Consider the following 12468-nt stretch of genomic DNA (forward strand, 5'->3'; position numbering starts at 1 on the left):
ATTGTCAAAAATGAAATTGATTTTTTGCTCAAACTAATGGGGAATTGCGCAAACATGTCACAATGCACTAATCTCGTTTCTAATCCAGTCCGTCCAAGAGCACGCTGCACTCGTGGTACATATGAAATACTTAGTGGCTTTGGAATTCGCCCATCTAACTAAGCATTTGAAGGAGGCTTCGAAAATCCAGGCATTAACGAGTTTATTTTTGAAAAGTAACAATAAATAGACGGTTGTGCGCCGATTAATCGGTTTGTATGCTGGGACTCCAGCTAAGTGTACAAGCCGGCGGATTAAGGGGACCTCTTCACATCGACGAGATGTCATAATCACAGACTGCAAGTGCATGTTGTCTAAACACAGGCCCGACTGAGGACTGTGTCTTATCAGAAATCAGTATAGTGTTGTTTTTCTATAGAGACTCGTTCACAGAATTTCGTATATTTTTAAGAATGTCATTAAATGAATTAAAAAACACACATATAATATTTTGAAATCTTTTTAATAATTTAAAAATATATATATATAATACCTGCCTTTTTGTTCGAAACCGGGATCTTTAGAACAATACGCTTTACGCGCTATATCTACACAACGCAGACTTATGGGTTTGGATGGTTGTTTCAAAGCTATATCGGTAAAACAAGTTTTCTAAATTATCGATGAAAAGCGTTACACCTGATATTATCAACATTGTATCAACCAGAATGTTATTTTGTTTGTTTTGATTTAATTCATACATTTTTTTGAAGCTATGATTTTTTTTTTAATTTGTATTGTGCAAAACAGTGAACGCGTCTCTTAAAGGTCTCGCTTACAGATTTTAATAATTTAAAAAGATGCGTGCGTATATTTTATTGGCGTTATATGAGTCGCGTTCTGAGAAAACTGGGCTTAATGCATGTGCGTAAAGTGTCATCCCAGATTAGCCTGTGCAGTTCGCACAGGCTAATCAGGGACGACACTTTCCGCTTTTATAGTATTTTTAATTTCAAGGAAGTCCCTCCTTACCGAAAATCAAGTTTAGACGGAAAGTGTCGTCCCTGATTAGCCTGTGCGAACTGCACAGGCTAATCTGGGATGACACTTTACGCACATGCATTAAGACCAGTTTTCTCAGAACAAGGCTCATATATTCGTTTGATCGCAGCTATGCGTGCAGTGCTGGCGAGGGTGTAATAGCAGGTGTGCAAGTAATAAGTGGTAGTGGAAGTAATATAATTATCTTTGGTATTAGCCTTGCAACATCTATAGTAGAAACTGTTAAAACATATATCATACAGCGCATTCCATTGCACGCATCTTGGACAATACAACTTTAAATATATCTCTAACGAAATTGTATTATTATTTATGCAGTCGAAATTATTTGTGTAGATTATTTACAATTATACATTATAACAAATACGTTATCGTGTATAACGTGTTAAAATCACTCACGTTATTAATATGTTATTAATATATCATAATCACTAAACCAATTAAAAAGCGTATGAGTTTTTTTTTCTGAGTATAACGGCGATATTTCACATTAAAGTGCACATATAAATATAAAATTGTTGACTTTGAAAGATTAAAATATTACAATGGGTTAATGAGAAAAGTTGTTGTTCACATGATAGCAACATGACATTTTTGGTCATAATTTAAAACACTCGACGTAACAATTTAGACTATAATGCACTATATTGATCGAAAAAGATTTAAGAGTTTGTAAGCTTTTCTTTTTGGTATTTACTTGGTTTACTTAACTACCGTTTAAACGCTGGTATTACAGCCTTTATGACCAAGTAGTCTGGGTTGTTTTTTGTTTGCTCCAAAACGTCAGAAAACTTGTGACTTGTGTTAAACTTAACATCTTTTTTTATATTTTTACATACTGTTAATGAAATTTAAAAAAAATCCTTAAAATAACTCCCGTGAACGGGCCTCCCGATAGATTTAAGATGATCACGTACAAATCATCTCATAACGCTGAAACTTTGAGTGGCTTTAACGAAAGTAATCGAACATAAACACATAAGCGTGGAAGTCATCTGGCGCGAGCTCGTCCTTAGCCCGGTGAGTATTGCGTACTCTGAGTAAATGTGTCTTGTTCTGGGAAAACTGGGCATAATGTCTGTGCGTAAAGTGTCGTCTCAGATTAACATGTGCAGTCCGCACAGGCTAATCAGGGACGACACTTTCCGCTTAAACTAGATTTTCGGTAAAAATGGACGAAAAATACCATTGAAGCGGAAAGTATCGTCCCTGATTAGCCTGTGCGGACTGCACAGGCTAATCTGGGACGACACTTTACGCACATGCATTATGCCCAGTTTTCTCAGAACAAGACTCAAATGTTCGTTTGGATATTTAAAGATTTCACAAATATACACTGAATTTTATACGCATGCGTGTAATTTTTTAAGTCATTAAACTTCCAAATAATATATTTTTTTATGTGGAAAATACTGCTACTGAATAATTAATACACACGGGTAGATGGTATTAGTATGAATTTGCATTATATTTAATGATTGCAGCAAAAAGATAATTGTTATTTAAATTATTTAATTTCATGACGTATATTTTTTTTGTAGATGAGTTCATATTGTTAAAACGTACTAAGGCTAGTACTATTTAAAGTAATAATTACATTCAAATATAACTGACTTAAAAAAATGTACATAGACGCTTCAATTACTTTTTGGAAATAACAAACAGAAATACTAGATAAAAACTTAAAATAACCTATCAGAGATTAAATGAAGTAAATACCATTATTATGTCTATACTCAGAGGCTGTTTGTTATGTGTTGTTTGTTTGTTATGTTATGCTGTTTGTAAGTTCCCATACATATCATTGCAAAGCGTTGGATCATAATAATAATAATGCAATGGTGGATTACTACAAATGTAAACAGTGAACCCTGTCTATAATATTGAAACACAAAAATTATAAATATGGCAACAATGTTATATATAAACAAAAAAGATATAACAAAATATGGTGTTCAATATATTAAATGCTGAAACGTCTTTAAATGTATTTGTATTTAGACTGACAGAATACACTCAAGCTTATTCGCGTTCGAATTTTTATATAAATATACCGTGATTATTAAGTGTTTGTTTTATGTACGCGAGCGTTCCAAGGCTGCTCAAGATGTTAATTTCATAGAGAAACTCATGATCATATTTGAACATTGTTATTTGGCTATTAGTCCTCCTAATTTTATCCGTACTGTAAATAGATTAAAAGAAGTAAATACTCTAAGGCTTGTTAAAGTGCTACTTGTGCACCTTGAAATCCGGGGTGGTAGAAGTTTGGGCCACTTGTTCAGCTATGAAGATGATCCTCGTCCGAAACTCGATCTCGTCCGATCACGGATTTCTATAGGGAATCCTTATTAACTCAGTTTGCGATATTGTCGGTATGTTTAATTAACAAACAATTACGGATTAAAAGATAATTCAAACACTTGAAACACACATGATATCCGATTTGTAAACGAGCTAACCGAGGTTTTAAGGCGTTAATCACTTTTTAATATTTATAGAATATCTAAGCAAATACTTCAAGATCACCAAAACGTGTTACGTCTCATTTGCATTATCAGTCGCTCTACCATTACACGTCCAACCGTGTTTTTATGCACACGTTATGGTATTAAAGTCTTACTTAATTTGTAACGTGATTAGTTTTTATAGAATTTTTTATATTAAATAAGTCAAAATATATGGATTTAGGCAGGTAATTGCGAGTTCATTTGGTGTTATTATTACAGTGTGATCTATTTTATTTTAATAATACGAGTTCCAAAGCCTAACCGAAACTCTTAGCAAACAAAAACATAAACTCAGTGGCAAAGGCAGTGTTGCCTTTTTCGTAGACTACTTAACTCATGCTCTTTTCGAGGGATATTAAACTTTGTTCTGTTTTGTTATACATTTTCTCTTTATTTAAATATATTAAACTTGAAAAAGGACGTTTCCATCATTTTCCTGACTATACTGTTGCAGTTTAATGCTGGTATTTCTCGTTTGCAGCAGACAATCGGCGACCGGATCAATGCATCGTTTCGAAGGTTTCCCTGGTCAGTTTACTCCGATGCCCGGTGGGTTGGTAATGCCCCCGCACCCATCCATGCTCCCTAATATGTACCTGACACGTCACCTGACAACGCCGTACCCACAGCCGATTCCGATGCATCTACACCCGTTTACACTGGCTGAAAGACTGGCAGGTGAATTATTTGTAAACGTATAATATATTAGGTCAAAACATCGAAAACAATGTAATTGCAAGAGTCGGGTCCGTTTGCTGGGTAGAATCAGTACTTGTGTTTGAAATAGAGTGAGTATGTATCGAACCTGTGACCTACCGATGTTAAGGCGAATATAAGAACTAAACAAAAGGTGAGTACTTATTAAAGCGATTAAGTTCAGCGACTTCCACATTTTATTTTAACTTATTATTAATTTTTATTATTCGAAGTATTATCATCATAAATATACCATGTCATAAATCCTCGATTGCGAGAAAACTGCGAAACCCTACATTAAATTTTGAATGAAAATGTTGACAATTTTAAACCTTATTCGTGTTATGTTGTTGCTTGTTCTTCACTCCAACATTTTTTATTAATTAAATTATTACCTATTTGATTATAGTAACGAATCACTGCTGAGCTATTCACATATCGTGAACATTGTGCATACGTATGACAGCATAATATATGGATATATCTGACCTATCAACATATTTTCCTTCAAACTCAGATACTAGTGACAGTTACAAATTAAGATAAATTTTACTCCCGATTGTGTTACAGATATGATATTCGAGGCCCGGTACGGTCCCCACCGGAAGCAGCGCCGTAGCCGCACGGCGTTTACGAGCCAGCAGCTTTCCGCCCTCGAGAAAACCTTCGCCAAAACGCACTATCCTGACGTCATGTTGCGCGAGCGTTTGGCGATCATGACGAATCTACCGGAAGCAAGAATACAGGTCAGTGTACTTGCGATCACTTTTTGGCAATTCTAGCCGCTGAAAAAAAATTAATGAGATGTTAAATCGAATATAAACGACATCCATGTCAAAATTGTACGCTCGAATATATTAATATGATATAGGAATGTCAAATAAAAATATAAAACAATCTCCATATGGTTAATCAATCTAATATCTCTTGCTGCAACTTAATTTTTAACGAGAAAGTATAAGCCAACACAGACACGTTAACTCGTATTTGTGGTACAGCCAAAATTGTGCCAATGTTTTATATGAACGAATCTGCAGAGATTACTACGGATTTCGCAAACATAGTATGTCTATTTTGTACATGAAAGAGTTTTCTTATGCACTGTAGAAATTTGTGTATACGTTATTTCATCTGTATTACTTTTTCTGAACATTTATTTTATTTTTTCATTTTTTTGTCTGTTGGAATTATCGTGGACATTTCTGGCTGAACGCACATAAATTTGAAAAAAAAATACGTACGATGCAATAGCATAACATTATTAATATAGAAAGAGAATTTAAGGATTTGGTAGTATTATTGTTTATATGCTCAACCTTAAAATCGGTAATCTACATAAACCATCAAATACTGTGTCCATACTTAAAAGTGTCGTCAGTGTTGGAAGTATCATTTTTAATATGAAAGATTTAAAACGTTTGTTTTTAACATTAAGTAACCTTAACATTTAACATTTTTAGCAATAAGAGTAACATTTGTAAGCATGTTGTATTTTTTTATATAATTTTAGGTGGTTATAATACTATCATAATAAATAAGAAATGGTGTTATCAAAGCTCCAGTTTAATTAAAGCAAAATAATAATAACCCTATAACATAATTATTACATAGCTGCTAATTATTTGCTCATATTTTATTTCCGCTTTTAAATATGAAGGTGTACTTATATACTTGCACGTGTAAATATTTGTATCAAGTGTATCAATACTTGCTTATTAAATGTTCATTATTTATTAAAAATCGATATTATATTTTGTTCTTTTTGCTATAACTTATCAACATAATATTATTATATGTAATTTTTTAACATCAAATTAACATTTTTTATTCAAAGGTTTGGTTCAAAAACAGGAGAGCGAAACACCGAAAACGAACTAAACCCGACACACTGACGTTGGAAATGACGTCATCTACCAGCGGCTCGAAAGCCGTTACAGTTATTCCTCCATACATAGTCACCGACGAAGAAGACGTAAATGTTGATGACGTAAACGAAGACATAAATACGGCAACATGCGTAAGCGATGCCCCTTTCACGGCAACCCTAGCAAATGGTGAGTAAAACATATGATTACTTTTATAAGAAAGCCATTGATGCAAAGGGCCGTTTATTAATAGTTTATAGAGCGAAACAAGTTATATCAGGCGTGATAATTGCATCACCACACAACGCGTGTTGAGTTTCCTTACACGTTTCCTTGAAATAATGAAATGTCCATAAGCTTAAAATACCAAGTAGCGTGTGAGATCTGTGGTTGAATAGAAGTTATGGTGTCGAAGACAATAGCATTTCCCTTGGCATTTGCGTGGCACCCTCTGTCAATTTCTTGAACTTATGGCCTAACACTATTATTGGAATAAGGTTATCATAATGTACACTATAATTGAACTGACTGTTATACATACTAGTTTTAATTAAAACAAAATAAGTATATCATATGTGTTACATAAATGAATAAGCATTGCATGATTGCAAATGTTTCATCACATTAAACCGTCCGTTTTCTGTTTAAGCCTTACCGTCAACAAGTCAGCACGCGTCCAGAGCGGACCCATTACTCGCCTCCGACAACAGCATGTATGAGAAGCATCCGGCTGATAAGCCGATGTCTCATGTAGACTGGGTTCATCACAGAGTGATCAATAGTCAAAGTAACCAAGAACTCATTACGTCTCCACAGGCTGTGAAACTTTTAACGTAACTCGTCAAGTATGGGAAACAGACAAGACTTTGCCAATACCGTAAAATTACAACAAATATTTACTGTTATTACGCAATTTTAAGAAAAAGTAAGTTGAATACTAGAAGTTCGCAAGTCTATTGGCAAGTACATTACGGTACTAAATGAAGTGTTAAGTATAACATATTAATATATACCTGCTACAGCTAAATATATTGTTAAAAAATCAATATAACAGAAATGAAAGAAAACGTCGTTATCGCGCTCATGTTTTGCCCTACGCACAGATAGCACATATGTTTACTCCCACTAATTATGATCGTTTCAAACGCCTGCACTCACGTTCTGAAACGTCCACAAAGAATAATGTCTGTCCTATTAAACCGAAAGAACGATGTTTACAATTTCGGTTGTTTACTACAGAAAATAAAGAGACATTTAGTATGCAGTTCGTCATAATTTAAACAAGTGTGATCAACCGTTTAGGGGTTCAACTTTCACTACTTTTTCGCGTCTTCTGAAATTGTCAGTGTCAATTTGGATTTTCCAGCGAATTCACTTGCAACACTGCATAGATTGCTTGGTAACATACCATATACTTGCGACAAATCAAGCATGTTTAACTATTCAGATTTTAAAACAAATTCCAAAGTTTGGACACCCGTTTGAATATTTGGCTTCAATGCCGTTCAGAGCTTGATATGCATAACACATACACTAGCTTTACCAAGGTTATAAAGTTAATTCATTCATCATGCGAGCTTCCGTCCTTATATTTCCAAAATGTTCGACATAAACTTTTTCACATAAGTTTTTCTACTGATCCAGAATATAAAGATACATGTAGGGAAAAGTATTCTTGGCGCGGAAAATTTGCAAATATATCAAAATCTGAAATTGCGGTAATGATTCAGACAATTTTAAAACGGTGCACCACCACCTTTTTGTTCACACTAAAACAGTAAACTCATCAATGTTTTGCAATTTCAGTAAAATCTATGCTACAGTTTCCTCGAGAATTGTCTTCGAAGGTAGTTAAGACCGATCTTACTAGTGTAAGATTTCAAAAAGCATCTAAATTCTTTAACAAATAATTATCAGTCAAGATAATGTTATTGTCGCCTGCATACGATACATTGTATTTTATATGCTTTTAAAAACCTATATTTTTAATTGAACAACTTGACCATTCATTTATGTTAATACTGCATGAACGGATTTGCTTGCTACAACTAGCAACTCCTATGGAAAAGCAAATTTTGCACTCAGGGGCATGATTTAAACAAATTCGGTAGAGGACCCATAGGGTTAGGCTTCATTTGACCTCAAGGGCATGATATCAAAATTTAATAAGTACCCCCTAGACAAAAACACACTATATAAGCAAGCAAAGGTAATGTAATGAAGTTTCTATTCACACATGAAGTTTTCCAGAATTATTTTACTTGAAACTCAAGTAATTTCGGAATAATATTTTCCCCATTACTAGTTACGGTTAGATTTGCCCATCCATAAAAGGAACCTTTATTAGATGTTTTTAAAATATTGATATATTATCATAATCGTGAATGGAACCCGCATTTCAAACTGACTGTCTATCAAAGCCCGATCGTTTTACTCAAAAATACCCTCCTTTCCATGTAACTGGAATGCGAACGGAACTTTTGTTTTCAAGTTCATTGACTTCTACTAGAAGCATTTCTTCACTAACATGCATTTGGTCTTGAATACCAAAAAAACTGCTGTCTGAATAAATATTTTTTTGAAAGGATGTTTTTTTCAGTATGTTATGCATATATTCTTGTTATAACTTAACAGAAAGATGTTTTTCTAGTATAACAACTGACTCATATTTCTATGTTGTTGCATAGCTGTGCAAAATGGTAAAATACTACACCCTCTTTAATAATAACAGGATAACACAGTCGATAATTATATGTTGTCTTCTTGTATTTTAAACAGTATTTTGTAGAATGACTTGATCCCAATAGTTCCCATCTGTACGATCCTCAAAATATATGTAATAAATAATATATCATATGTAAGCAACTATTATGTATAAGCACCATTGGATTTTTTGCATAATACAAAACTTGAAAAAAGTAAGAAGATTCAACTGTGGTTGGTTTATTTCAGAAACAACGTGTAACCAAATGAATTAAATGAATGAATTAAAACTGAGCCACTTTTCTGACCAATTATTAATACGCTTTGCCGATAATTAAGAATCGAGACAGGTATTTACTTTGCACTGTTTAACTCGACTAGTCACACCAATGTTGTCGTCCTGGTTGTCGGCGTCCGCGTAATGCTCTGCTTTAAAGGGGCCTTTTCACAGATTTTGGATTTTTTTTAACTTATTCATTTAATGCTTTATATTGTATATAAATGTAAACATTGGATTGTAAAAGCTCCAGTAAAAAATCAAGAAAAAAATTAAAAAAAGGAAAAGAACATTGCCCGGAGCAGGTTTCGAACCAGTGACCCCTGGAATCCTGCCAGAGTCCTAAAGTAAAAACGCTTTAGCCTACTGAGCTATTCCGCCGAGTATACATCCTTGACGTATTTTATACCTTATATAAGCAATCTTCGTAGTTTCACAAAATTTAACGACAAAAACAGAACTCTCCAAATTATTCAATCGTTTCGCGTTGCAACGCTTTATAATTTTTAGGTTTTAAAATCGTCAAAAGATGCATATAATGGCTATATTAGAGCATGGTTAATGTTCAGTATTACTGTTTCCTCACAAATATCATAACTAAAACGAAAACTTACGAATCTGAAACAACTTTTTCAATTTTGTCAATTTACCAAAGCGTGAAAAGATCCCTTTAAGTTATTGTGCAACATCGCCATATCACTGTTTCTTTAAAAGGTTTTACATTAAAACTTCACACATGTGTTAAAGGTCTTTGAGTGAGGTAACTCAATAAGAACCACAACGTTGACCTGAAATATAGCAGGATTTTGCAACAATTGATGATTATTATGCTAGGTCTTTAACCATGGCCAATAACTATGACTTGTAATTTTGTGCAATTCTGGACTTTTTTTTACTTCATTAAGGATTTTTTTTTATGAAGCAACTTAGAAACTTGATGTGTTTCAAAGATATATTGAAATAAAACTTTAATTATGCGTTATGATGTTTCTAAACGTTAACGCGCCAATACCTAAAACTTTGACCTTCTCGTAAGCGTTTTTGTACTTTGAACAATCTGTGAAAGTTTAAAAGATATATTCTGGTTCATGTTTTATTATTTCATTCATTTTACATATCTACTATTCTATTGCAGAAATTCAATTAGAAATTAACACTTGTATTTGAGAGCATCATGTAAGTTCACCAACAAAGGCCCATAAGTCAACGATGATTGTTTCTACAAACATATAAAACTGTTTTGCACTATGACGTCAGTTAGGATGGATATATTTTGCTATAATTTTGTTGGTAGGTAGTGTAAAGTATGGTTTTGTGAGAATATTGCATTTAAGGCCTGTGAGTTCATGACACTATAACTATAAGTTTTAAAAAGTGTATCCGATCAATAACTGTAGTTTGGATTGAGGCATTGTCTTGTAACCTTGCTTCACCCATTTATGCCTAGCGTCTAGAAAAAAGGCATTGGCAAACAGCGTAGATCCAGATGAGACGCCGCATGACGCGGCGTCTCACCTGGGTCTACGCAGTTTGCTTAAAGGAATTTCTGTAAGAAATATTCTAAATATAGAAATAAATATACTAGACATTCCTAATTTTGGAAATAAATTGATCAAATTTAGAAGGATGGGAGAGTCCACTAGGCTTAAATGGGTAAAAGATAGCTTAATGCAGAATAGATTGCATTTGAGTCAGTTGTGTCAAGGTTATTGTTTCTTAAAACACTAGCATCACAATCATCAATATCGCCTTTACAACAACAACATCCGTCGCCAAAAACCATCACCATCTATGCAATTTGTAGAAATTAATAATACAAAATTCAAAGTGATTGTTTCGACCACAGATTAAATTTTGATTTTTAATATGTAAACATTTCGATTGACATCTTTATTTTTTTTAATTAGATGCTTGTTTTTTCTTGGGATCATTACTTTTGAAGCAAATCGAATGAGAAACCATTAAAGCGAATAAAAAACATCTCCATGGACAAATGTAACAATGCTACGGGAAATCAAATTTTGACAAGTAATATTCCCCATTATTGATCAAAAATAGAATTTTATTTATGTTAAATGGTAATATCAAAGAATTTTCAAAGAAGTTTTTTTATACTATAAATGATGGTTGTTTATCTCTAACGTAAGCAAAATGCTATACTCGTTTTTGAAATAGTATTAATATAACAGATTTCATCTTTGGCGCTTGATTTGAACAATCTTGTAAGAGGACCCTTAATAAGAATTACAGTTTAACAATAATATTTGAGAATAGCAATTTTAGAGTTTTACTGTAAGTTCAGACGTCTTATTTGTGCAGCACCCAAACGATTTAAAAAATAAACTATGAATAATGGTCGTTAAATGATAATTTCCTTGACGTTTTTTATACTGCCCAGGACCCAGTTTTTCGAAACCTGGGTAAATTTTAACCCTGAGATAAATGTCGGATAAATTTAACCCAGGGTTAATTTTTTTGGGGTAAGTGTTGTTGCATCATGTTGGTTGGATTTATCCAGCGTTTTTTCTGGATAAATTTAACCCTGGTCTAAAGGTTGGTTAAAATTTATCCATGTAAATAAACAAAATGGCCGAATTTTATCTGTATCGGAATCCACGCAAGAATCGCCAACATTCTTTGAATGTTGAGTTAAATGACGAAGAAATGCGCAGTCGTTATAGATTTTCAAATGAAAATATTGATTGAATTTGTGATTTAATAGGCGGAAACATCGAAAGATCGACACAGCGTTCAAACGCACTTTTTGTCAAACTACAGGTTTTAATTACATTACGGTACCTGGCGTCAGGAAACTTTATGCAGACCGTGGGGGACACTTTCTGCGTCGATAAAGGCACTGTTTCCAGAGTGGTAAACTCCGTTGTCAGCCAGTTGTGTTCCCTCAAAAATCGGTTTATCACATTTCCAACGACAGCTGAAGTTGTAAGCAGGGAACAAAACGCATTTTACAATATGCATGGTTTTCCCTGCATTATAGGGTGCATTGATGGCACACATGTCCGCATACTGTCTTCAGGCTCCCCTGCTGAGAGAAACTATGTTAACCGGAAAAACTTCCATAGCATCAATGTGCAAGTGACATGTGACAGCCGAGGAAAGAATCTGGGACAATTTTATTCAACACATCTATAAATAGAATTTGAGGCCCGTCCACAAAGTCTGTTATTACTTTCCCTAATAACGTGACATCGTTGACACATGTTTTTTAAGTGGGCAATGCTATTCGATTTACACCGTTCATTTTTATAAAAGTTCCTCTTGTTGCTGTATTTAATCTCCAACCCATGCTACGACGTTTAAACTGATAAATGAATAAATTTATCAAATATACAAAAATAGTTAGCACACATTAGAG

General features: G+C 33.7%; 1 protein-coding gene across 5 annotated transcripts; it reads left to right on the plus strand.

The window, feature by feature from the left end:
• Window positions 1–1981: 1981 nt before the first annotated feature.
• On the plus strand, window positions 1982–7372 carry LOC127865741 (retinal homeobox protein Rx2-like). Of its 5 annotated transcripts, none has more exons than XM_052405683.1 (5): window positions 1982–2061; window positions 4033–4229; window positions 4818–4993; window positions 6082–6301; window positions 6762–7372. In XM_052405683.1, the coding sequence occupies exons 2-5, from the start codon at window positions 4055–4057 to the stop codon at window positions 6947–6949; spliced, it is 759 nt and encodes a 252-aa protein (XP_052261643.1). In that variant the 5' UTR covers window positions 1982–2061; window positions 4033–4054; the 3' UTR covers window positions 6950–7372. The 5 variants fall into 5 exon arrangements, with proteins under 5 accessions (XP_052261643.1, XP_052261645.1, XP_052261644.1 ...); XM_052405685.1 differs by lacking the exon at window positions 1982–2061 and adding an exon at window positions 2462–2480; XM_052405684.1 differs by lacking the exon at window positions 1982–2061 and adding an exon at window positions 2467–2487.
• The last annotated feature ends 5096 nt before the right edge of the window (window positions 7373–12468 follow it).

Source organism: Dreissena polymorpha, chromosome 2 (assembly GCF_020536995.1).
Source record: "Dreissena polymorpha isolate Duluth1 chromosome 2, UMN_Dpol_1.0, whole genome shotgun sequence".
In the NCBI taxonomy this organism is placed as follows: domain Eukaryota; kingdom Metazoa; phylum Mollusca; class Bivalvia; order Myida; family Dreissenidae; genus Dreissena; species Dreissena polymorpha.